This window comes from Schistocerca cancellata, chromosome 1 (assembly GCF_023864275.1).
Source record: "Schistocerca cancellata isolate TAMUIC-IGC-003103 chromosome 1, iqSchCanc2.1, whole genome shotgun sequence".
Lineage (NCBI taxonomy): Eukaryota > Metazoa > Arthropoda > Insecta > Orthoptera > Acrididae > Schistocerca > Schistocerca cancellata.
The window spans coordinates 772,272,092-772,297,268 of NC_064626.1; the positions used below are offsets into that span (position 1 = coordinate 772,272,092).

Here is a 25,177-nt window from a genome sequence, read left to right on the forward strand (position 1 = left end):
TTCTTCATTTCCGATGAAGTATATGCTCATAATTGGGTAGTGGTAGTAATGGAACCATGCTGTGATAGATTTGTCGTTGGATTGAAAAAACAATTGATTTCATCTCTGTTATTGTTTAGTGTTGATCGAAGTGACACTCAAAGTTTGTCCCCAGTCATGTAATGTAAAAATTCGTTGTGAAGGTGCTTCCAGTGGTGGTTTATTGAATTTTTCTGTTCATGCAACAGAATCCTTGTGTTTCTCTACTGAATTTTTTTGTGTTGCAAAATTGGCATGTGTTATCCATTTTTCTGATTATGATGTGTTTGTGTTTGTTATGGATTGTATTGGAATGCTTCGTTTGTTAGGTTGCACCGTTTACTTTTCCTTGTCCACACTTCTCATAGGATGATAGCTTCTATGGCTGACTTGAATTTGCTGTCTATTATTATAAGTTTGTGTTGCAATTCTTGATTCTTCAGTTCATTCATTTCATTGTTATTTCGTTTCTCTGCTCCTCGTGGTGCTCATTCCCATTCATTGGAAACTAGAACCTGCTTTGCACTCTTCAGCCATTTCATTTCTTCACTGTTCTTTTTGTTTTTGCAGTTTTGCTTCAGAACTGGCAAGATCTCCTCCTCTTTTACATTTGGGCATTGTCTAAACAATGAATCAAATCAACCTTTTATTAAAAGATAATCTTAAGTGCACTTTACACATGTTACACACTTTATTTTTGATTTATATTCAGTGACTGTACCACTTTGAGTACGCATACTTCACTGTTTCTTTTTATTCATTCATTGTTCTACTTTTTCGGCTCACCCCTTCATCACTGATAAAGAAACTGACATTTGAACCCATGATCGGTCTTTACCAATGTAAGTTTAATTTCAGTGTAACATCCTCGTTAAATACACATACTGGTGGATCTTGAGGAATGTCGCTCCATTCATCACTGTTATTCGTAGTGCCTGCTATTGTGCAAACTGCTCATTCTTCATTCCACTCACTGTTTGCATCGGAATCCTCACTTAAGAGAATTCATCCATAAACTCATCCTATTCTCCTTAGTTCATGTTAGCTAGCTGTTCAAGTTCTGCGCAACTCAGTTTTCTATTATTACTAGCTATTTTACAAGGAAAATGGAACACAGATAATGATGAACGTCAGTGAACCATCTGCAATGAAGACTGAACAACTACTGATGCAGATACAAAAAAAGACATGGATCATAGTGTCGAACAAGTTTCAAAATACTCAATCTGGCAACCAATTGTTGACAAAGAGTTATTTTGTAGTTTGCATCTCAGCTGAACTTTCTACTTTGTACGCCAACTACAAGATAACTTGCAGGCTCCATTTTTACAGCCAAAATATTTTTCTTTTTTTAAGTTTCATGATACAGATGGACTACAAATGAGATGAGGTATCAAACTGTATGAACAACTTAACATTGCTTCTGTGAGCAAAAGAAATTGAATTGAGGCTGTACTCACACAGGAGGAGATGAATGAAATTTTAGACATTTGTAATTGTGTCTCATTTTGTAACTTTTATACAATTATCATTAGTAAGTAATTATTCACACCCTTTTTTTTTAATGTACTCTCCTGTTCATTTTTTTCTTCCATTTGCAACACTGTGTGATATTTGTAATAATTTTTCTTGCTTCACCCTGCGGCCATAGCAGCGTAGATATGGATGGGGCAGAAGTAGTTGCTGTATTCATCATTTGTCCGTTCATGCACCAACATTGATCATGTTTAAATGAGCAACTGTTCACTGTATAATGGCTTCTTACTACAATGCCACACACTGTTGGATTGTGTTGCTGGGGGCAGTAGTTCCTACCAGCATGAAGTACAGGGAAAATTAAATAAAATAAACACTTTCCTTCAAATGCATTCATGTATTCAGCAGTACTTTCACTCTTAACCATTTGAACAAGGGTAGAAAAACCCCTTTAATGACATAGATAAAGAAAAATCTGTAAATTTTATATTTTTTTTATTGCCTGTAAATCAAAATATAGTATTAATGATGTTTTAAAAATATTTTAATTTGTATCTGTGGTTTATACTGCTAAAGAAATGACGTAATTAGTGACGCGTATTCTAACAACTATCAATATAAAGTTTTGAAAAAAGGATGTTTTAGTCTCAAATTAATAAAAAAAAAAGATGGAAAAAATTTGCCTTGAAAGCCTTGGAAAAAACCTTGAATTTGAAAATGATCAATCACTGGACACCCTGGATAAATGTCAAATAATAATCATAATGATAAAATTATAGTAATGTGACACATCATGTATGTTATGCAAATTTATCAATTAAATGTGATGTTATTTTAAACATCATTCACAAAAATATGATAGATTCTACTGATTACTCTGCCATGCAGGTGATGGAAGCTGTGACATCTCCTTTAGAAGTCACGTTAATCCAATCATGTTCACAATATTTATTTTGCAGGCTGAGAACTCCTTTCAAAATATTCTCGAGCAGTCAGCTCAGAGTCATCGACCAAATGGTGTTATACTTTGTCAGACTGCTTTGTTTCCATCTTCAGACAGTCCTGATGACTGACTGTCTTCTGCTAGGCGTCATTTCATATACCCTCTCTCATCCATACTGTCAGCCACATGCCTGTAATGCCAGGCCATGGTGCCACTGCTGAGGTTGTGGGGAAGTGCAATGACTTGACGTGAATGGTGATCCGCAGTCTGTGAATCATTATTGCCAAGTTCATGTCACTGCTGGATAAGCAGAGAGTTCTGTGTGATGCTCCCAGTTCTTCAGTTGGGATGGTATGATTGGGTCTTCCCACAGACTGCATTTGTGCTTTGAGCATGTGCAAGGATGGGTCACAGGCCTTAGTTGGAAGCTACTGTCTTTATTTATTAGTCTAAAGTGTAATTGGATCTCTATAGATATTTTAAAATACATTCCCAGAATCTGTTGCCTGTTTTGAGGTGCATTGGTCTGCAACAGCTTACTTTGTTGTTTTTTATCTGTGTGATGCCCATGCTCCACAGGCTTCCTCCACCATGTGAATCATGTGACCTATTTACGTATGCGCATTGGCCTGGGATGTGGAAGACTCCTTGTTTCAGAGGTCTGGGTCATCCTTAACAGACTTCCAACAGGACTTTTTGTTTGGGAGGGGGCGAAACACACACTTATATCATATTACCAGACAATCCCCCCCCCCATTTTCATCAGTATGTTACAGACATACGAAATAAACATCAACCCAACAAGTTTCTCATCTTCCTCTGCACATTGTGGTCTAGGCTTCTTAACTTTTCTGGTATGCAGCCCTGCTGCTAAGATGTTTCAGTTTGAAGTTTCAAGAGTGCTGTGTACTAGTGTCCCAGTGATGCAAATAGATGATAATCAGATGGAGCCAAGTCTGGATAATAAGCCACATGCCCTAGTATTTCCCGACTGAATGCCTCGATCGTTTCCCTGAGCCATTTTTAATGTATGATGGGGTGTTATCATGGAACAATACATATGACTTTGTGTTGCCTTTTTCCATATTCCAATTGTTTTTCATGTAATGCTTGATTTAAATCGATCGTTTGCTGTTGATAGCGATCAGTGCTAAAATGGTTTCACTAGTTTCAGCAGCTCATAATAGATGATATCCTTCTGATCCCACGAAACACAGAGCATTGTCTTCTTTCCAAAGTGATTTTGTTTTGCAGTGGATTTCGATGGTTTGTCTGGATTCACCCATGATTTATGATGCTTAGAATTCTCAAAATATATCTATTTTTCATCATCTGTCACTATTTGATGGAGAAATGACTTTCTTTTGTATCTAGGGAGCAGCATTTCACAAGAGGTCTTTCAGTTTGGCTGCTGTCTTCCATTCAGTTCGTGTGGAACCCATTTTCCCACAGCTTTCAACTGAAGAGAAATGGCTTTCTGCATCACATTCGATTGTTCTGCGAGTTTCTGCTGAGTTTGAATATCTTCTTCACCCAATAAAGCCTGCAATTCATTGTCTTCTAACTTTTTGTGTGGTTTCCCACACTCGTCATTTCTCATCTCAAAATCACACTTTAAAATTTTTTGAACCACTTGAAACACTGTTTTCCCAAGAGCATGTTTGCAAAAAGCTTCGACAAGCATTCGATGTGATTCTGCGCCAGTTTTCTTTAAATGATAACAGAAAACCAGTGCTGTTCGCAAGTCGTAGTTCGTAGGCACAAAAATCGACATGTTTATGGGTTTGAAACGGATACTGGTGTATGAAACTTGGGTTACTGTGTGTCAACATTCATCAGCCATTATAGGAAGCAGATGGTGCTGCAGATGCGGCCTCACTGGCCCTACACTGACGGCTAGCACCATGTATAGGGAAATTACACTTTCATACTTCTACACCCGGTATGTGCTTTGTCCTAGTGTGCCATTCAGTCTTTGCTTTAATAGCTTACTCAGGAAACAGAGGGTGTTTGTTTCTCTCTGTCTCAGTCATGAATCTAATGATTTAGTGCAACAATTTCCTAGATTCAGAAAGTCTTGTGTATTGTTTGGTCAGGTTACAAACATAATTGTCCATGTGTTTAAGAAACATGGTGGTTTGTGTGCTGCATAACCAGAAGTTGTTTAAATGCCTCCATAAACATTTTGGCTTCTGCTGATAATAACAGGGTTCATGAAGACAGTGGAGCTGCAGCACGTACACAAAAGTTCTGGAAGAAAGGTTACAGCCACTACCCCAGATTCAGAATGGCAAAAACTGAAGATTGTTAGAAATTTGAAGAATACTGTGACAATATACCATAAAGTATGCATTTTGCCCGCCACACAAATATGAAAGCCTTGTTGAAGTCTGTTTACGGACGACTTAGAATTCTGAAAACAAATCTACTGCATACTCTGCCAGTGCTGAAAAATGTACATAGGTCAGACCATGCCACAAAGCTGCACAGAGAACCGGCATCACACAGATAAATAACAACAGAGAACTGTATCTTGAAAGGTAATGGAATGGATTATGATGACATTAAGTTGCTAAAACAGCCAGCATAATGGGGATTGCATTTCTTTGTAAAAAAAATCTGTAGATATCCGACTACTCGGTGGCTAATAAATAAAGGCTAAAGGCAACTAGGGCCTGTGACCCAGCCTTGATCATGCTTGGATCACAACTGCAATCTGTAGGAAGACCCAATTATGCCATTCTGACTGAAGAGCAGAGACCACACTGCACCGAGCAAGGTGGCACAGTGGCTAGCACACTGGACTCACATTTGGGAGGACGGTGGTTCAATCCTGCGTCCAGCCATCCTGATTTAGGTTTTCTGTGATTAACCTAAATCGCTCCAGGCAAATACCGGGGTGGTTCATTTGAAAGGGCACGGCCGACTTCCTTCCCTAATCCAGTGAGACCGACGATCTCACTGTCTGGTTTCCTCCCCTAAACAACCCAACCACACTGCATAGAAGCCTCTCCACTCCATGTGTGACATGAGCTTCTTGGTGACACACTGTCTGATGATCACTTCCTACCAACACTTCAGTAGTGGAATTACATGTTGGCACCTTTGACTCTAATCGACAGCAGGAAGGAGGGCAGAGAGTATACACTATGGCATGCAGTGGGATATAGTCAGTCATTGCGACTGCCTCAGTATAGTAACAAGTCAATTTTCTGAATATCACACCATTTGGACAGTGCCACTTGGCTTAATAACTAAGAACATTTAAAAATAATCTTACACCAGTAAAGTCCAAATTTGACAATATGTTCTTCGACTGCCCAGTGAACTGGTGATGTTCCTGCATTTGAAGACAACATATCCTGCCAGGTACTTCAGTGTACTGAGTGCCATATCCTCACTGGGACATACTGAATAAAAGAACTCAATATTTAGAAGCAAGTTGTTTTCGCTTCTGTCTTTGCCATTGTTATAACATGAAATACCAGTTAAATTGGCACCCAATTTGAAGCATAACTGATTTGAAAGAAAGTTCGTGCAATATCCATTGTTTTCTCCCAATGCATTGAATTACTTCAGGAGAGAGTAGTATCCTTTGCCCAGCTGTTCAACACTCCAAACATGGATGAGGGAGTTTAATTACTGCTGGAAGAGAAATATTCAGAACCTTTGAAGAGGCCTGTGTTCTCACATCGATAAAATGTACGTTGATAGTTGAATAAGTTACAACTGCTTGTGTGATACTTAACCTGATTGTGTTGCGCAATTTATTTGCAGCATGGAAGCAGCCACTATATAACAACTTTGACATCATGTTGACTAGTGAGCTCAGAATAATAAAAGAACTGGAAGGCTCCAGATTATGTATTGTAGCTGTGCATTGCCAAAAAGTCAAAAGTAAGGAAACAGTTTGGGCTGTCCGCAAATAAAACTTGTTCTCGAATCATGTAGATCATGACAGGATACTATGGATATTCTGTTATTTACCCATTGTTGAAATTGCCAAGAAATCACAAGTATATGAACTCATTTTGCCAGATGTCATGACTGTCAGAAAGGTGATCTTAGAATTGCATTTTGTATATAGAAGGCACACCTGAACACTACTGGACATGCATGTGAAAGTGTGAATATAGCTGCTTTCCTATGACTCTGTCCAAACTGTGAAATATGTGTTGATGAACATGAGAAGTTGATTTTATTGAACTGGTAGACTAATGTATTGAGATACACAAAGGTGAGCTCATTTCCCTGGATACAGCCTCAGACTTACATCCTGGGAGAGTATTTTAAGAAGATTTTGGAGGTCTGTTAAACAGTAACTGTACAGATTGGGGGACTCTCCAAGCATTTTAGATTGGAGTTTCAACATCCCTAAACTCAGCCATTTGTGTCTTAAGACAGAAGACTGTGCTCCAGATAACATGCTTTCCTTTTTAAATAACCTTTGGATCTGCTCTGATCTGAAATGCCATGAAAAAACAGACCGTGTGTCATTATTGACAGTGTTTGTGTTTAATTTTGTAAAGGTTTATACAAAATGATCGAGGCACGTTCAAGTGATTGTAAAATATGTTTATATTACAGTGAGGTATTATATGTATGGAAGCAGCGGCTGAGAAGGTTTTTGTGTCATGTTCACAAATATTCGGAGTGTGAACCATTAGCTGCACCATCTATATCCAGCCAATAGTCCAGTTCAGCCCAAAGTTGGCCAAAGTGTCTTCATAGATGTCAGTTGCAGGTGCCATGATATCCTTGTATGTGCAACCGTATGTCCTTGTATGTCAGCAATGGTATGGGGAAGTGAAGACGTGAAGCTGGTGTCTTTGATGTAACTCCACAGTTGAAAATCGTGTGGTGTCAGGTCCGGTGAATGTGGGGCCCATGGCATTTGATGCATGACCAATCTGTCGTCATGGTAACTCACATCCGTCACTGTGGCAATGCAGTAGAGCACCAATGTGTTAAAAAATGTAATTATTGACAAATCCCAAAACATGGTAACCTTTTGGCATTCTTATACATGTTCAACAACGTTTGGGGGCAGGGGGGATTCTAGCTCTTGACAGGTACAAAACACTTGACTTTCATGAACTACTGAGAAGTGTTCCCCCAGTCCACTCAACTTGTTTTTTTGTTCTTCAGATGTTGATGACCACGCACTGCTTTTGTCTTTACAAAGACGTCCTGTTTCCTTGAACTTCTGCATCCATTTGTAAATGGATTTCCTGGTAGGTAGAGCTTTGTTAAATATGGTCCTAAATTTCTGACACTGTGGTTGTGGACTCACTCTTGGAGAACTCCATCGCACAAAATGCCTTCTCCATGGGTCCGGCAACCTGGTTGCTGGAGAGCTCTGTAACGCAGAAAGCTTCTCGAGTTGTTTCTTCCATACATATAATACCTAACCTTAGTACAAACATGTTTTGCAATGATTTAAAAGAGTGTAAATAGTTTTGAATAGCATGTACTTCCATTAGACATAACATGAAATTGTTCGCTAGGGAACATTAGTTGTGAACAAGCCTTAATTTTTTTTTGGTTTGGTTGGTATGACATCTGTCAAAGATATTTAGTATACATCAAGTCATGGAACAAACAACATCATATATTTTCATCGTGTTAACAATGGCGAATTTTGTACCAGAAAGTGATGATTTGCGGAAAGCATTAATTTTTTGTTTTCATTTGAAAAAAAGTGCTGCGCTGCATCAAATGCTTGTTGAGGCATATGGTGATCATGCTTTATCAGAAGCAACATGCAAAAGACGGTTTCAACGGTTCAAAAATAATGATTTTGATGTAAGAAATGAAGAATGTGGAAGACCACCAAAAAAGTTCGAAGACGCCGAATTGCAAGCAATATTGGATGAAAATGGTACTTTGAGTCAGAAGCAAATGGCAGCAATGCTAAATGTTGTACAACAAACAATTTCTGACCATTTGAAAGCTATGGGAAATATCCAAAAGCGTGGAAAATGGGTGCCACATGAATTGAATGAAAGACAGATAGAAAACCGAAAAACCATTTGTCAAATTTTGCTTCAAAGACATGAAAGAAAATCAATTTTGCATCGAACTATTAGTGACGATGAAAAATGGATTTATTTTAAGAATCCTAAACGGGGAAAATCATGGGTTAATCCGGGACCATCAACATCGACTGCAAAACCAGATTGATACGGCAAGAAGACAATGCTCTGTGTTTGGTGGGATCAGAAAGGTTCGGTGTATTGTGAGCTTCTAAAACCCGGTGAAACTGTGAATACTAATCGCTACAGACAGCAAATGATTAATTTGAACTATACATTGATCAGAAAAAAACCAGAATGGGCCAGAAGACATGGCAAAATAATTTTTTTTACACGACAATACACCTGCACACAAAGCAAAACTGGTTCAGGATACAATCAAAACACTTAGCTGGGAGCTGCTACCCCAGCTGCCGTATTCATCAGACTTGGCCCCTTCCGACTACCATTTGTTTTCATCAATGGGACACGCATTGGCTGAGGAACACTTCGATTCCTACGAAGAAGTCGAAAATTGGGTGTCTGATTGGTTTGCTTAAAAAAACGAACATTTCTATTGGCGTGGTGTCCACAAATTGCCAGAAAGGTGGTCAAAATGTATAGAAAGCAATGGTCAGTACTTTGAATGAAATGTTTTTACTTTTCAATTCAAAATTAGTGTTCCATTTTCACAAAAAAAAGGCTCATTTCATACCGGTACACTTGGTATAGTGTTTCATGGGGAAAAATTACAACTAAAATTCGCTGAAATGTGTCCCTTCTCCTCCTTATTGTTTTCTGAGGGGAGACTGATGATATTTGTCTTGTCTGTCTCCTGTCTGGTGAAGAACAGTCGCAATTTTTTTTGTTTTTTCCCAGTTTGGATGAATTTTTTCTCTCTGCACACATTTTTTGAATGATTTTCAGAGTTTCTTTTGTGTTTCTTTAATACTACAAGAGAGTGTAAATATATGGCTTGTGTGATTAATAAATCCAAACAGTACAAAACTCATTCTTATTGCTAATGCAATGGTGAATATTGGTTTATATATATATATATATATATATATATATATATATATATATATATATATATATATATATATATATATATATATGATATGGTTATAATAGAAGGAAACATTCCATGAAGGAAAAATATACCTAAAAACAAAGATGATGTGACTTACCAAATGAAAGTGCTGGCAGGTCGACAGACACACAAACGAACACAAACATACACACTAAATTCAAGCTTTCGCAACAAACTGTTGCCTCATCAGGAAAGAGGGAAGGAGAGGGAAAGACGAAAGGATGTGGGTTTTAAGGGAGAGGGTAAGGAGTCATTCCAGTCCCGGGAGCGGAAAGACTTACCTTATGGGGAAAAAAGGACGGGTATACACTCGCACACACACACATATCCATCCACACATACAGACACAAGCAGACATATTTAAAGACAAAGAGTTTGGGCAGAGATGTCAGTCGAGGCAGAAGTGCAGAGGCAAAGATGTTGTTGAATGACAGGTGAGGTATGAGTGGCGGCAACTTGAAATTAGCGGAGATTGAGGCCTGGTGGATAACGGGAAGAGAGGATATATTGAAGAGCAAGTTCCCATCTCCGGAGTTCGGATAGGTTGGTGTTAGTAGGAAGTATCCAGATAACCCGGATGGTGTAACACTGCGCCAAGATGTGCTGGTCGTGCACCAAGGCATGTTTAGCCACAGGGTGATCCTCATTACCAACAAACACTGTCTGCCTGTGTCCATTCATGCGAATGGACAGTTTGTTGCTGGTCATTCCCACATAGAATGCATCACAGTGTAGGCAGGTCAGTTGGTAGATCACGTGGGTGCTTTCACACGTGGCTCTGCCTTTGATTGTGTACACCTTCCGGGTTACAGGACTGGAGTAGGTGGTGGTGGGAGGGTGCATGGGACAGGTTTTACACCGGGGGCGGTTACAAGGGTAGGAGCCAGAGGGTAGGGAAGGTGGTTTGGGGATTTCATAGGGATGTACTAAGAGGTTACGAAGGTTAGGTGGACGGCGGAAAGACACTCTTGGTGGAGTGGGGAGGATTTCATGAAGGATGGATCTCATTTCAGGGCAGGATTTGAGGAAGTCGTATCCCTGCTGGAGAGCCACATTCAGAATCTGATCCAGTCCCGGAAAGTATCCTGTTACAAGTGGGGCACTTTTGAGGTTCTTCTGTGGGAGGTTCTGGGTTTGAGAGGATGAGGAAGTGGCTCTGGTTATTTGCTTCTGTACCAGGTCGGGAGGGTAGTTGCGGGATGCGAAAGCTGTTGTCAGGTTGTTGGTGTAATGCTTCAGGGATTCCGGACTGGAGCAGATTCGTTTGCCACGAAGACCTAGGCTGTAGGGAAGGGACCGTTTGATGTGGAATGGGTGGCAGCTGTCGTAATGGAGGTACTGTTGCTTGTTGGTGGGTTTGATGTGGACGGACGTGTGAAGCTGGCCATTGGACAGGTGATGGTCAACATCAAGGAAAGTGGCATGGGATTTGGAGTAGGACCAGGTGAATCTGATGGAACCAAAGGAGTTGAGGTTGGAGAGGAAATTCTGGAGTTCTTCTTCACTGTGAGTCCAGATCATGAAGATGTCATCAATAAATCTGTACCAAACTTTGGGTTGGCAGGCCTGGGTAACCAAGAAGGCTTCCTCTAAGCGACCCATGAATAGGTTGGCGTACGAGGGGGCCATCCTGGTACCCATGGCTGTTCCCTTTAATTGTTGGTATGTCTGGTTTTCAAAAGTGAAGAAGTTGTGGGTCAGGATGAAGCTGGCTAAGGTAATGAGGAAAGAGGTTTTAGGTAGGGTGGCAGGTGATCGGCGTGAAAGGAAGTGCTCCATCGCAGCGAGGCCCTGGACGTGCGGGATATTTGTGTATAAGGAAGTGGCATCAATGGTTACAAGGATGGTTTCTGGGGGTAACGGATTGGGTAAGGATTCCAGGCGTTCGAGAAAGTGGTTGGTGTCTTTGATGAAGGATGGGAGACTGCATGTAATGGGTTGAAGGTGTTGATCTACGTAGGCAGAGATACGTTCTGTGGGGGCTTGGTAACCAGCTACAATGGGGCGGCCGGGATGATTGGGTTTGTGAATTTTAGGATGAAGGTAGAAGGTAGGGGTGCGGGGTGTCGGTGGGGTCAGGAGGTTGATGGAGTCAGGTGAAAGGTTTTGTAGGGGGCCTAAGGTTCTGAGGATTCCTTGAAGCTCTGCCTGGACATCAGGAATGGGATTACCTTGGCAAACTTTGTATGTGGTGTTGTCTGAAAGCTGACGCAGTCCCTCAGCCACATACTCCCGACGATCAAGTACCACGGTCGTGGAACCCTTGTCTGCCGGAAGAATGACAATGGACCGGTCAGCCTTCAGATCACGGATAGCCTGGGCTTCAGCAGTGGTGATGTTGGGAGTAGGATTAAGGTTTTTTTACGAATGATTGAGAGGCAAGGCTGGAAGTCATAAATTCCTGGAAGGTTTGGAGAGGGTGATTTTGAGGAAGAGGAGGTGGGTCCCGCTGTGACGGAGGACGGAACTGTTCCAGGCAGGGTTCAATTTGGATAGTGTCTTGGGGAGTTGGATCATTAGGGGTAGGATTAGGATCATTTTTCTTCGTGGCAAAGTGATACTTCCAGCAGAGAGTACGAGTGTAGGATAGTAGATCTTTGACGAGGGCTGTTTGGTTGAATCTGGGAGTGGGGCTGAAGGTAAGGCCTTTGGATAGGACAGAGGTTTCGGATTGGGAGAGAGGTTTGGAGGAAAGGTTAACTACTGAATTAGGGTGTTGTGGTGCCAGATTGTGTTGATCGGAATTTTGAGGTTTTGGAGGGAGTGGAGCTGGAAGTGGGAGATTGAGTAGATGGGAGAGACTGGGTTTGTGTGCAATGAGAGGTGGTTGAGGTTTGCTGGAAAGGTTGTGAAGGGTGAGTGAGTTGCCTTTCCGGAGGTGGGAAACCAGGAGATTGGATAGTTTTTTGAGGTGAAGGGTGGCATGCTGTTCTAATTGGCGGTTGGCCTGTAGGATGATGCTCTGAATAGCCGGTGTGGATGTGGGAGAGGAAAGATTGAGGACTTTTATTAAGGATAGGAGTCGACGGGTGTGTTCATTGGCTGAGTTGATGTGTAGGTGAAGGATTAGGTGGGTGAGGGCAAAGGATTGTTCAGTTTGGAACTGGTATAGGGACTGATGGAAAGAAGGGTTGCAGCCAGAGATGGGAACTTTAAGTGTGAGGCCTTTGGGGGTTATGCCAAATGTCAGACAAGCCTGAGAAAATAAAATACGTGAGCGTAATCTGGCTAGGGTGAAGGCATGTTTGCGGAGGGAATGTAAATAAAACTTAATGGGGTCGTTGTGGGGGTGTTGTGAGGGTGACATGGTATTAGAAGGTGGAAAGTTTAACATGAGGTTGAAATGAAAAAGAAAGATAGAAATATATGGGGAGAGATGAAGGTGAACTAGAAAGCAATTGGAGATCTGGTCTGAAAAAAGGCGAAAAAGTGTTGGTTAAGTTGATCCTGTTGTGAATTTGGGTTGGTAGACAGCGATGTGCAAAAAGGTTAGGTGGTTGTGTTGCCGCTAAATCACGTTAAAGGACGGTGAAATTCGGGAAAATTTCGAGAAAATTTCGAAAAAACGTATTAAAGGAGTGGTGTTGTGGTGAAAGATTACGAAAATGGGGCTAACAATTGTGGAAATAATGACGTTAAAACCTGTGGGGAGCGGCTAAAATGATCAGTAATGTGCGAAAAACGGAAGTGGAAATAAAGTTAAAGTTATTAGAACTAGCCGAAATGGTTGTTAAATACGTGAAAGCAGCTGTTATTGAACTAGAAACGGTGGATTTTATAGCAGCGGTAGTGTTGAAAGCGGAAAATAAAATTTTTGGTTATGGTTGGGAAGTGGGTTACGTATTGTTGAGCGTATATAGGCGGGATAAAATTGTATAGTAGATTACGGTAAAAGGGGAAGGTGAATACAAAGTGAAACTACTGGTAAAAACAGAAAGAGAGAAAAAAGAGAAATAAGACGACAGGAAAGATTTCGAAATGCAAAGGCGACAATAACAAACGTAATTGTTGGGTTCAAATTAATGATATGGTTATAATAGAAGGAAACATTCCATGAAGGAAAAATATACCTAAAAACAAAGATGATGTGACTTACCAAATGAAAGTGCTGGCAGGTCGACAGACACACAAACGAACACAAACATACACACCCCTATGAAATCCCCAAACCATCTTCCCTACCCTCTGGCTCCTACCCTTGTAACCGCCCCCGGTGTAAAACCTGTCCCATGCACCCTCCCACCACCACCTACTCCAGTCCTGTAACCCGGAAGGTGTACACAATCAAAGGCAGAGCCACGTGTGAAAGCACCCACAGGTTTTAACGTCATTATTTCCACAATTGTTAGCCCCATTTTCGTAATCTTTCACCACAACACCACTCCTTTAATACGTTTTTTCGAAATTTTCCCGAATTTCTCCGTCCTTTAACGTGATTTAGCGGCAACACAACCACCTAACCTTTTTGCACATCGCTGTCTACCAACCCAAGTTCACCACAGGATCAACTTAACCAACACTTTTTCGCCTTTTTTCAGACCAGATCTCCAATTGCTTTCTAGTTCACCTTCATCTCTCCCCATATATTTCTATCTTTCTTTTTCATTTCAACCTCATGTTAAACTTTCCACCTTCTAATACCATGTCACCCTCACAACACCCCCACAACGACCCCATTAAGTTTTATTTACATTCCCTCCGCAAACATGCCTTCACCCTAGCCAGATTACGCTCACGTATTTTATTTTCTCAGGCTTGTCTGACATTTGGCATAACCCCCAAAGGCCTCACACTTAAAGTTCCCATCTCTGGCTGCAACCCTTCTTTCCATCAGTCCCTATACCAGTTCCAAACTGAACAATCCATTGCCCTCACCCACCTAATCCTTCACCTACACATCAACTCAGCCAATGAACACACCCGTCGACTCCTATCCTTAATAAAAGTCCTCAATCTTTCCTCTCCCACATCCACACCGGCTATTCAGAGCATCATCCTACAGGCCAACCGCCAATTAGAACAGCATGCCACCCTTCACCTCAAAAAACTATCCAATCTCCTGGTTTCCCACCTCCGGAAAGGCAACTCACTCACCCTTCACAACCTTTCCAGCAAACCTCAACCACCTCTCATTGCACACAAACCCAGTCTCTCCCATCTACTCAATCTCCCACTTCCAGCTCCACTCCCTCCAAAACCTCAAAATTCCGATCAACACAATCTGGCACCACAACACCCTAATTCAGTAGTTAACCTTTCCTCCAAACCTCTCTCCCAATCCGAAACCTCTGTCCTATCCAAAGGCCTTACCTTCAGCCCCACTCCCAGATTCAACCAAACAGCCCTCGTCAAAGATCTACTATCCTACACTCGTACTCTCTGCTGGAAGTATCACTTTGCCACGAAGAAAAATGATCCTAATCCTACCCCTAATGATCCAACTCCCCAAGACACTATCCAAATTGAACCCTGCCTGGAACAGTTCCGTCCTCCGTCACAGCGGGACCTACCTCCTCTTCCTCAAAATCACCCTCTCCAAACCTTCCAGGAATTTATGACTTCCAGCCTTGCCTCTCAATCCTTGGTAAAAAACCTTAATCCTACTCCCAACATCACCACTGCTGAAGCCCAGGCTATCCGTGATCTGAAGGCTGACCGGTCCATTGTCATTCTTCCGGCAGACAAGGGTTCCACGACCGTGGTACTTGATCGTCGGGAGTATGTGGCTGAGGGACTGCGTCAGCTTTCAGACAACACCACATACAAAGTTTGCCAAGGTAATCCCATTCCTGATGTCCAGGCAGAGCTTCAAGGAATCCTCAGAACCTTAGGCCCCCTACAAAACCTTTCACTTGACTCCATCAACCTCCTGACCCCACCGACACCCCGCACCCCTACCTTCTACCTTCATCCTAAAATTCACAAACCCAATCATCCCGGCCGCCCCATTGTAGCTGGTTACCAAGCCCCCACAGAACGTATCTCTGCCTACGTAGATCAACACCTTCAACCCATTACATGCAGTCTCCCATCCTTCATCAAAGACACCAACCACTTTCTCGAACGCCTGGAATCCTTACCCAATCCGTTACCCCCAGAAACCATCCTTGTAACCATTGATGCCACTTCCTTATACACAAATATCCCGCACGTCCAGGGCCTCGCTGCGATGGAGCACTTCCTTTCACGCCGATCACCTGCCACCTGGTAATGAGGATCACCCTGTGGCTAAACATGCCTTGGTGCACGACCAGCACATCTTGGCGCAGTGTTACACCATCCGGGTTATCTGGATACTTCCTACTAACACCAACCTATCCGAACTCCGGAGATGGGAACTTGCTCTTCAATATATCCTCTCTTCCCGTTATCCACCAGGCCTCAATCTCCGCTAATTTCAAGTTGCCGCCACTCATACCTCACCTGTCATTCAACAACATCTTTGCCTCTGCACTTCTGCCTCGACTGACATCTCTGCCCAAACTCTTTGTCTTTAAATATGTCTGCTTGTGTCTGTATGTGTGGATGGATATGTGTGTGTGTGCGAGTGTATACCCGTCTTTTTTTCCCCATAAGGTAAGTCTTTCCGCTCCCGGGACTGGAATGTCTCCTTACCCTCTCCCTTAAAACCCACATCCTTTCGTCTTTCCCTCTCCTTCCCTCTTTCCTGATGAGGCAACAGTTTGTTGCGAAAGCTTGAATTTAGTGTGTATGTTTGTGTTCGTTTGTGTGTCTGTCGACCTGCCAGCACTTTCATTTGGTAAGTCACATCATCTTTGTTTTTAGGTGTATATATATATATATATATATATATATATATATATATATAATAGAGGGAAACATTCCACGTGGGAAAAATATATCTAAAAAGAAAGATGATGAGACTTACCAAACAAAAGCGCTGGCAGGTCGATACACACACAAACATACACACAAAATTCTAGCTTTCGCAACCAACGGTTGCCTCATCAGGAAAGAGGGAAGGAGAAGGAAAGACAAAAGGATATGGGTTTTAAGGGAGAGGGTAAGGAGTCATTCCAATCCCGGGAGCGGAAAGACCTACCTTAGGGGGAAAAAAGGACAAGTACACACTCGCGCACACACACACATATCCATCCACACACACACAGACACAAGCAGACATCCGCAAAGGCAAAGAGTTTGGGCAGAGACAAACTCTCTGCCTCCACAAACGTCCGCCCGCGCATGCGCGGACGGATATGCGCGCGCGATTGCACACCCGCCCCTTCCCCCCCCCCCCCCCCCCCCCCAAGGCAAGTCCCCCCGCCCTCGGGACCGGAACGACCCCCCACCCTCCCCCCCCCAAAACCCACACCCCTCCGTCCCCCCCCCTCCCCCCCGACGAGGCAACCGCCGGCCGCGAAAGCCAGAACCCCGCGTGCATGTCTGTGCCCGTCCGTGCGTCCATCGACCCGCCAGCGCCCCCGCCCGGCAAGTCTCATCATCTTTGAGGGAAACATTCCACGTGGGAATAATATATCTAAAAAGAAAGATGAGACTCACCAAACAAAAGTGCCGGCAGGCCGACAGACACACACACACACACACACACACACACACACACACACACACACACACACACACAAACAAAATCCTAGCCCCCGCAACCAACGGCCGCCCCGCCAGGAAAGAGGGAAGGAGAGGGAAAGACGAAAGGACCCGGGTTCCAAGGGAGAGGGCAAGGAGGCACCCCAATCCCGGGAGCGGAAAGACCTACCTTAGGGGGAAAAAAGGACAGGTGTACACTCGCGCACACACACACATATCCATCCATACATACAAGACACAAGCAGACATTTGTAAAGGCAAAGAGTTTGAGCAGAGATGTTTTCAATACAGTCCAGAGACAGGTAGTGCTATTTTCATTGTTTTCTACGAGAAGTGGCTAGCAACCACAGTTTAGTGAATAAACAGCCGCCTTTAGTGAATTAGCAGTCTAGTTAAAGGTTGAGTCCCATATAAAGTGAAATGCACTAACTCTCTTCAGTAAATTGATTCCTTAGGATGGATAGGGTGTGTGACTGCTGTGTACGGACGCAGGAGGAACTGGCCAATGTTCGCGAACAGCTGAGCGTGTTGATGGCCGGATGCCTCGGAGTGTAGCGGCAGTGGGGAGTCTGGTGCGTCACAAGGTACACCCCAGGTGTTACATGCTTCACCCACTGTCCCTGCTGTCGAGACATCTTCGCGGGTACCGGGCGCGGTTGGGCCACCCTCTCCCTAAGGGGAGTGGCGGGTTCAGCGGCGCACGAGGCGGAGGGTCAATGTGGAGGCTGGCCATGTGGCATCGCCCGCTCTGCCTGTGAGTGGACATGTGGCTGCTCCTTCAGCAAGGTCCGAGCAGGCACACGGGGGGAGGGGTTTATTAGTTGTTGGGAGCTCCAACGTTAGGCGGGTGATGGCGCCCCTTAGGGAAATAGCGGGAAGCTCGGGGAAGAAGGCCAGTGTTCACTCTGTCTGCTTGCCAGGGGGGTCTCATCTGAGATGTGGAGGAGTCCCTACCGGCGGCGATAGAGAGCACTGGGTGCACCCGACTGCAAATTGTTGCTCATGTCGGCACCAATGACTCCTGCCGTCTGGGTTCAGAGGTCATCCTCAGTTCGTACAGGCGGTTGGCGGAGTTGGTGAAGGCGGAAAGCCTCGCTCGCAGGGTGGAATCAGAGCTAACAATTTGTAGTATCGTTCCCAGAACCGATCGCGGTCCTCTGGTTTGGAGCCGAGTGGAAGGCTTAAACCAGAGGCTCAGATGATTCTGCGGAGATCTGGGGTGCAAATTTCTCGACCTCCGCTATCGGGTGGAGAAATGTAGGGTCCCCCTGAATAGGTCAGGCGTGCACTACACACCGGAAGCGGCTACAAGGGTAGCGGAGTATGTGTGGAGTGCACATGGGGGTTTTTTAGGTTAGAGAATCCCCTCCCTAGGCCCGACAAGACGCCTCCTGAGACGCGGCAAGGTAGGAGTAGGCAAAATGCAACAGGGGATAACAATATTAATGTGCTAATAGTAAACTGCAGGAGCGTCTATAGAAAGGTCCCAGAACTGTTCTCATTAATAAACGGTCACAACGCCCGTATAGTACTAGGGACAGAAAGTTGGCTGAAACCAGACGTAAACAGTAATGAAATCCTAAACTCAGATTGGAATGTATACCGCAGAGACAGGCTGAACAGTGAAGGGGGAGGCGTGTTTATAGCGATAAGAAGTGCAATAGTATCGAAGGAAATTGACAGAGATCCGAAATGTGAAATGATTTGGGTGAAGGTCACGGTTAAAGCAGGCTCAGGTATGGTAATTGGATGTCTCTATAGGTCCCCTGGCTCAGCAGCTGTTGTGGCTGAGCACCTGAAGGATAATTTGGAAAATATTTCGAGTAGATTTCCCCACCATGTTATAGTTCTGGGTGGAGATTTTAATTTGCTGGATATAGACTGGGAGACTCAAACGTGCATAACGGGTGGCAGGGGCAAAGAATCCAGTGAAATTTTTTTAAGTGCTTTATCTGAAAACTACCTTGAGCAGTTAAACAGAGGACCGACTCGCGGGGTTAACATATTAGACCTTCTGGTGACAAACAGACCCGAACTATTTGAAAAAGTTAACGCAGAACAGGGAATCAGCGATCATAAAGCGGTTGCGGCATCGATGATTTCAGCCGTAAGTAGGAATATTAAAAAGGGTAGGAAGATTTTTCTGTTTAGAAAAAGTGACAAAAAGCAGATTTCAGAATACCTGTTGGCTCAACACAAAAGTTTTGTCTCAAGTACAGATAGTGTTGAGGATCAGTGGACAAAGTTCAAAACCGTCGTACATTATGCGTTAGATGAGTATGTGCCAAGCAAGATCGTAAGAGATGGAAAAGAGCCCCCGTGGTACAACAACCGAGTTAGAAAACTGCTGCGGAAGCAAAGGGAACTTCACAGCAAACATGAACATAGCCAAAGCCTTGCAGACAAACAAAAATTACGCGAAGCGAAATGTAGTATGAGGAGGGCTATGGGAGAGGCGTTCAATGAATTCGAAAGTAAAGTTCTATGTACTGACTTGGCAGAAAATCGTAAGAAATTTTGGTCTTATGTCAAAGCCGTAGGTGGATCAAAACAAAATGTCCAGACGCTCTGTGACCAAAATTGTACTGAAACAGAGGATGACAGACCAAAGGCCGAAATACTAAATGTCTTTTTCCAAAGCTGTTTCACAGAGGAAGACTGCACTGTAGTTCCTTCTCTAGATTGTCGCACAGATGACAAAATGGTAGATATCGAAATAGACGACAGAGGGATAGAGAAACAATTAAAATCGCTCAAAAGAGGAAAGGCCTCTGGACCTGATGGGATACCAGTTCGATTTTACACAGAGTATGCGAAGGAACTTGGCCCCCTTCTTGCAGCGGTGTACCGTATTGGTCTCTAGAAGAGCGTAGCGTTTCAAAGGATTGGAAAAGGGCCCAGGTCATCCCCGTTTTCAAGAAGGGGCGTCGAACAGATGTGCAGAACTATAGACCTATATCTCTAATGTCGATCAGTTGTAGAATTTTGGAACACGTATTGTGTTAGAGTATAATGACTTTTCTGGAGACTAGAAATCTACTCTGTAGGAATCAGCATGGGTTTCGAAAAAGACTGTAATGTGAAACCCAGCTCGCGCTATTCGTCCACGAGACTCAGAGGGCCATAGACACGGGTTCACAGGTAGATGCCGTGTTTCTTGACTTCCGCAAGGCGTTCGATACAGTTCCCGACAGTCGTTTATTGAACAAAGTAAGAGCATATGGACTATCAGACCAATTGTGTGATTGGATTGAGGAGTTCCTAGATAACAGGACGCAGCATGTTATTCTCAATGGAGAGAGGTCTTCCGAAGTAAGAGTGATTTCAGGTGTGCCGCAGGGGAGTGTCATAGTACCGTTGCTATTCACAATATACATAAATGGCCTGGTGGATGACATCGGAAGTTCACTGAGGCTTTTTGCAGATGATGCTGTGGTGTACCGAGAGGTTGTAACAATGGAAAATTGTACTGAAATGCAGGAGGATCTGCAGCGAATTGACGCATGGTGCAGGGAATGGCAATTGAATCTCAATGTAGACAAGTGTAATGTGCTGCGAATATACAGAAAGATAGATCCTTTATCATTTAGCTACAAAATAGCAGGTCAGCAACTGGAAGCAGTTAATACCATAAATTATCTGGGAGTACGCATTAGGAGTGATTTAAAATGGAATGATCATATAATGTTGATCGTAGGTAAAGCAGATGCCAGACTGAGATTCATTGGAAGAATCCTAAGGAAATGCAATCCGAAAACAAAGGAAGTAGGTTACAGTACGCTTGTTCGCCCACTGCTTGAATACTGCTCAGCAGTATGGGATCCGTACCAGATAGGGTTGATAGAAGAGATAGAGAAGATCCAACGGAGAGCAGCGCGCTTCGTTACAGGATCATTTAGTAATCGCGAAAGCGTTACGGTGATGATAGATAAACTCCAGTGGAAGACTCTGCAGGAGAGACGCTCAGTAGCTCGGTACGGGCTTTTATTGAAGTTTCGAGAACATACCTTCACCGAAGAGTCAAGCAGTATATTGCTCCCTCCTACGTATATCTCGCGAAGAGACCATGAGGATAAAATCAGAGAGATTAGAGCCCACACAGAGGCATACCGACAATCCTTCTTTCCACGAACAATACGAGACTGGAATAGAAGGGAGAACCGATAGAGGTACTGAAGGTACCTTCCGCCACACACCGTCAGGTGGCTTGCGGAGTATGGATGTAGATGTAGATGTAGATGACCAAATGGGGGTAGGACGTCAAACGGGCCGACTTCGAGCATGGGAGGCACCACAGAACATTTTAATTTCCACTGTCTATACTTTTAAAAATAAATTCATAAGACTTTATCAGCACGACCAGAAAGAATTCAGGATTCACACTCATGACAGTGAAAATTCTAAACAACAAAATAAATTTTTTTACATGTGACATTTCATCATTTTTTTTCTCTTACTATTGGCTGCATATGTTGCTATAGGTACACTTTTCTTCATAGGTAAGAGAGATTCTTCAATGAATTTTGCACAGCATATAAACCATACCTACAGGTGTAGGAAAGTATAGAATTTTCCAAATCTATTAAAAACTGTGGTAAAAATTGAGATAACAGTCATAAATTAAATAAATTCTAGAGTTTGATACACCTATAAGTATGGTATGCAAGGAGTGCAAAATTCATCGAAGAATCTCTCATACTTATGAAGAAAAGTGTACCATAGCAACAAATTCAGTCAATAGTAAGTGAAAAAATGATGAAATGTTTTTGAACTTCCACTGCTGTAAGTGTGAATCCTGAATCCTTCCAGGCAAAGTTTTATGAATTAATTTGTAAAAGTATATACAGTCTAATTAAAGTGTCCTGTGGTGCTTCTCCTGCTCCAAGTCGGCCTGTTTGATATCCTACCTTCCTTAAAGTGGTTGTTCTGCCTTAAATCACTTTTGACAGACGCTAATAGATAATTGACAGTTGTGATAATTAGTAGGTGCTTGGCAGTTATCACCATGGCTGATAAGTAAAGTGTGCTAACACATCAATTAAGTGGTGAGATTAGGTATCTGCATGTCATAACAATTTCGTAATGTCACCATTTAGTTAACAACTGTGTTGTCTGCCAACACCTTCATAGATGTTTGCATAACGCGATTGGAAGAGATTTACAGAGATCATTGAACCAATTTCTTTGTTTCTGTATTTAGCGCTTTGAGCAAATTAGTATAAAAATCTTAACTAAATGTAATCCAGACATATCAATTTTCTATTTATTGAGGATAAATAATTCATTCATTTTGATTCCAGAGCTGAAGCTAATTCACCTGCTCCTGCTCAACGACGAATTAAAAAGGCAGTACGCAGAACACAGGCAAGAGCCAATGCTTTATAATTGGCTCACTACAGTGGCGCTAAGCATTATTGTGTTAACTAGATGGAAGCATTAATGCCTTTGGTAGTTAAATTGTTTTGATGCAAATTTAGTTACACTGTATTTGTTTGCATATTCATGTTCTCATGTAATAAAGAAGCTCACATTAATTTCCTAAGGAAAAAGTTCTACCTCAGACATTTGAGAACTGTTTTCAAAGTTTACCTGCATAATGATCATCGTAAAATAATTTTGTAAATTTAATATTCTGAAATCATTATTGAAATTACAGTTTTGATTGATTAACCCAACAATCAGATTATAATTCACGTTTTAGCACAACTTGTTAATGTGTTGTGCTTGAGGTGTCTGTGCAGTGCACTATGTTGTTATTAAGTTTTAAGGCTCTGTGATGTTTGGAATTTTCTTCAATTCCTTATCCCTTTCCTTAGAGCTTTGCTCAGCCACATCATTCACTCATAGTAGTGATTGCACATTTACTGTGACTGAGCATGTAGATTCCTTTGGATTTTTAATAGAAGAAGAACACTGTGAACATTCTCAGTTATCTGAGGGCTATGTCCTCATTTGTCATTCCTCGAGTATTTGGACTAGAATATGTATATTGAATTTAATATTTTGAAAGAATGTAAATTGTATCAGGGCCTTATTTAAGTGCCATGTATTTAATGAAAGAGAATGTTCATAGTTTTAGTGAATATTTATGTAATGACTTAGTGGTAGAGGTCATTTACTGCACTAGAATGATATAAGTATTAGTTGCAGTGAAATGACACCTTTTTTATGTAAACAAAACACCACACACACACACACACACACACACACACACACACACACACACACACACACACACACCGATATAATGGCCTGGTCCATAGAATTTATTTTGAGGCTTCTGTGTGTACACAATATTGAGGTAAAACAAGACAATTGAATAAATTGGCAAGGCCCAAAACAAAATCGCCACAAACTGTGGGGAATGAGCATTTCTGTGATATTCTAGTGGGCCAGGCCTTGTGCATAGGCAGGCTCACTCCTTGAAGATTCCTCTTTAGAAATAATGACGCTGGCCAATTTGTTATACAGCTTATTTTAGTTTGTACAGTATGACTGTCACCAGCATAGTGGATTTATGAAGTGAGTGACGTGTGCTTTGAATATCTATAAATGATTTTGTTACAATTTTTATGGGTTAAAAAAAAGGAAAATGAAAAAATGCGTGTAAGGAGTTAGACTGCTTAGTGTGTAAATACTGTACTAAATTGTAATGTCATATTTTTAAATTTACTGCTGAAAGTTTCATCTTGGTACTTATTATATATTTGTGGAATACCATTTTGTAATGCTTATGATAGTTTTGTACATAGATGGTTGTGACTCCATATCAACAGAAAACATTTCTACATGACATCTTGAATAGTTGTTTATATAATATATATATATGTGTATGTCGTGTGCAAATGTGTTATGCCTGTTGACTTTATGTTTCTTCAGAATATGTGTAAATATGTTGAAAATATAAGATGAAATTTTCAGCACCAATAAATAAATGAATGAATGAGTGAACAAATATATAAATATGTATGTTTAAAGACACACAAACACAGACAAACACACATATACAATTATTTGTGCCTTTATGATTATTTTTCTGTGGTATATCAGTGTGTTCCCACTGTCTGAGACTCTCAAAGTCGTTTTGTTTTATTCTATGGCCCAGTAAATGTTTTCCTTTTCCGACACAGTGCTGAGTGACATTAATTTCCTTAAGAATTTTAGCAAGTATAGTGTATGTAAGTCTAAGAGACAATGTTGAAGCAGTATGAATTGTTGTATGATTCTTTTCTAGAGTTTATACTATTTCATTTTTGATCAGTATTTATACCAACTTGAAAATGATCCGGTTTCCATATTACAGCTTGTACATGTAAATTACATCTGTATCCATAACATGTTCAAAATATATTGTTTTCAAACCTTAAGTTTCTTCTTAAAATTGCTGTTTGGTGTATCACATGTGTGTTCTTACACAAAGAACATGTATATATCTCCACTGTTCCATTTTTGATTCTGGACTTACTGATAGAACAACTTCTTTTTAAATATAGTTCATCTGTTGTCCTTAAGTGTTGAATAATTTTTTTTCCATGTAATAAAGTCAACAACACCCCTGAAAATAAAGGGTAAAGCTATTATATATGTTTGGATGGTAGTGTGATGTTGCAAGTAGTGTGTAGAAAACTGAATTCAGTCTCAGTATTGGTGGGTATCTTCCTGTAAGTCAATTTTTCACTTAGTATAGAGTCCATTCTTTTATAGTCTTCTATTTTTGAAGCAGCTTTCCTTCTGCTCTCCTTCCCCTCTAAATCGAAATAGCAAAGATTGAGCATGGTCAGAATTAAGTACATAATTTCTTAAAACTATATTTTCTTTAGAAGATACACAAGAGAGAAATAGTGTTAGAATTATCCTTCTGATTATGCAGCATAATATATGGGGAAGATACCCCTCAAGAAGTAATGGCTGTAACTCAACACAGGAAAATAAACCATGTTGTTGCTATTTGTAAGCAATATTGAAAGAGTGTGACTGTTCATATCTTAAGGATCGTAATGGGTCAGACACAGTCTGACTCAGTATAAATATTGAAAACTTTCAGTTTACTGAAGCAGGATTCAG

General features: G+C 41.8%; 1 protein-coding gene across 1 annotated transcript in view; it reads left to right on the forward strand.

Annotated features, from left to right (window-relative positions):
* The window catches only part of LOC126187104 (nuclear pore complex protein Nup153), a 103,623-nt gene extending 80,270 nt beyond the window's left edge, over positions 1 to 23,353 (forward strand). The window contains exon 9 of the mRNA XM_049928267.1: positions 22,414 to 23,353. Coding sequence (XP_049784224.1) covers positions 22,414 to 22,498 — 85 coding nt within the window. The 3' untranslated portion in view covers positions 22,499 to 23,353. The remainder of the gene's footprint in view (positions 1 to 22,413) is intronic.
* Positions 23,354 to 25,177: the final 1,824 nt, after the last annotated feature.